We start from the raw sequence: 1,858 nt of genomic DNA, 5'->3' as shown, positions 1-1,858 counted from the left end.
AGAAATGAACCCCATTTGTACATCATTCAAGATAGTGTTGGAATTTTATAAACAAGTTTGGTTCGGTTACGTGGTTCTTCTTCTTCGTTCACTTCAATAATTTATTCAAAGCAACTAGATCTTTAGCAATTATAATAGAATATGTTAGCTTTAGTCTACCTCGTCCTCTTATGACCTGTTATACTGATACTGTATTACTCTCATGTATAGGAGCCTCTTTATATCTACGCTAAACATGTACCATCATGCTTTTCTTAATTTATTCTCAATTGGTGTCGCCTTATCACATCTATAAATTTGATGTGGGAGTCTTGGCTTTCTCCTGCATTTTGACATGAAGTTTTCCAAGGTATGATTTCATTCTCATTAATATAGTCTTGAGAAGTCTTCATCTTTTGATTAGCCTACAACACTCGAGAAAAAAAAAATATATGTACTGATGGGAAAATTCTTGATTACTTACCTATATTGTAACTGAAAACTATATTTAGATACTCATTTGGTTTACTCCATTTCATCATCTTGAAATGTTTTCATAGGATTCGACAGAGTTTTATCTGATGTTTTGAATAAGCTTTTCTGTTTTCCTTCTCATAGAAAGAGATATGATTCTGAAGAAAAAAGACGCCCTGATCTCGACCAGCTATTCTATCCTCAAGTTTCAACTGGTTAATCCGAGCAAAAACCAGATTTCATAGCTTTTTGGTTGCTCAATGGGAAAGAAAATCAATTGGTTTACTTGTGTGAAAAGACTTTTCATCCCTGAATCTAAACCAAAAGCTGAAAAGGTACATTAATTGGTTTTCGAATATCCATTTGAATTTCGTTATGAGACAGGCGTGTATTATTGAGTTCACCCTGACCGTTTCTCAAATCATGATCAGAAATCAAAGGGATGGAAATGGCTATTTCGAAGATTAAAGTTCAGACGGTTCCCTGCGCTTGAAGCACCTGATCAGAAAACGCTAATTGAGGCAACAGAAGAGCAGAGAAAGCGTTCTTTGGCTGTTGCCATTGCGACAGCAGCTGCAGCTGAAGCTGCCGTGGCTGCAGCAAATGCTGCTGCCGAGGTGGTCCGGATGACAAATATTCATTGTCAATTTGAAAGGAAAAACCAAAATTCTGCTGCTATTAAAATTCAAAGTATTTACAGAGGACACCTTGTGAGTTTCTCCAAATTCCTTTTGGACCGACTTCTGAATTCTCTGCATCATATTTTATGTAATTAAATTTATATAAGCTCATTGCGGTAACAAGGATGCAGGATGCCCCTGCCTCTTCAGTGCAAGTTATTACCTTCCAGTGGAACTTTTACAGGCTAGGAAAGCACTAAATGCACTGAAGGGACTGGTGAAGCTTCAAGCAGTAGTTCGAGGTGAGCTTGTGAGACGCAGAGTGGTTCAAAAACTGAGGCGAATCTCATCATTGGCAAAGACAGAATCACAACAACATCAAATGGCTCTTCCAACACTGAATCAATATCATGATCATGATCAAAAGAAGCAAAGTTTTAGCCTAAAGGAAGTGATCAGATCTGAAGAACTAAAGGTGTGTGAACAAGTTCAATTGCTACTTTTTCATGTAGAAAACGTTTCATAAGTTACAACCTTGTTTATTATATTGTCTAGTCCCACCTTTATTGTATATCAATTATCAAATGTGTCTGTCTGTTGATAGGCAAACCACCGCAAGTTCAATGAAAATCACACAAGTCCCCTCAAATTGTTTACTTTATGATTTCTATTCTATACAGTATACTCTTCTAGTAAAGTTCGGTAAATTCATGCTTTACGTTAACTAAAGAAAGAAAAAATCGTTCATTGGCAGCTTGAATGCAAAAGCGAAAGGAGTCGGGATT

The 1,858-nt window shown here is 36.6% G+C and overlaps 1 protein-coding gene across 1 annotated transcript; it reads left to right on the top strand.

Moving 5' to 3' along the window:
• The first annotated feature begins 713 nt into the window (after positions 1–713).
• LOC111380331 lies at positions 714–1,737 on the top strand. Its single transcript, XM_023003859.1, has 4 exons — positions 714–788; positions 885–1,163; positions 1,318–1,548; positions 1,678–1,737. Exons 1-4 carry the CDS (start codon positions 714–716, stop codon positions 1,735–1,737), a joined length of 645 nt encoding a protein of 214 aa, XP_022859627.1.
• Positions 1,738–1,858: the final 121 nt, after the last annotated feature.

Source organism: Olea europaea, unplaced genomic scaffold (assembly GCF_002742605.1).
Source record: "Olea europaea var. sylvestris unplaced genomic scaffold, O_europaea_v1 scaffold21261, whole genome shotgun sequence".
Classification (NCBI taxonomy): Eukaryota; Viridiplantae; Streptophyta; class Magnoliopsida; order Lamiales; family Oleaceae; genus Olea; species Olea europaea.
This window is presented reverse-complemented; position numbering and strand designations above follow the sequence as displayed.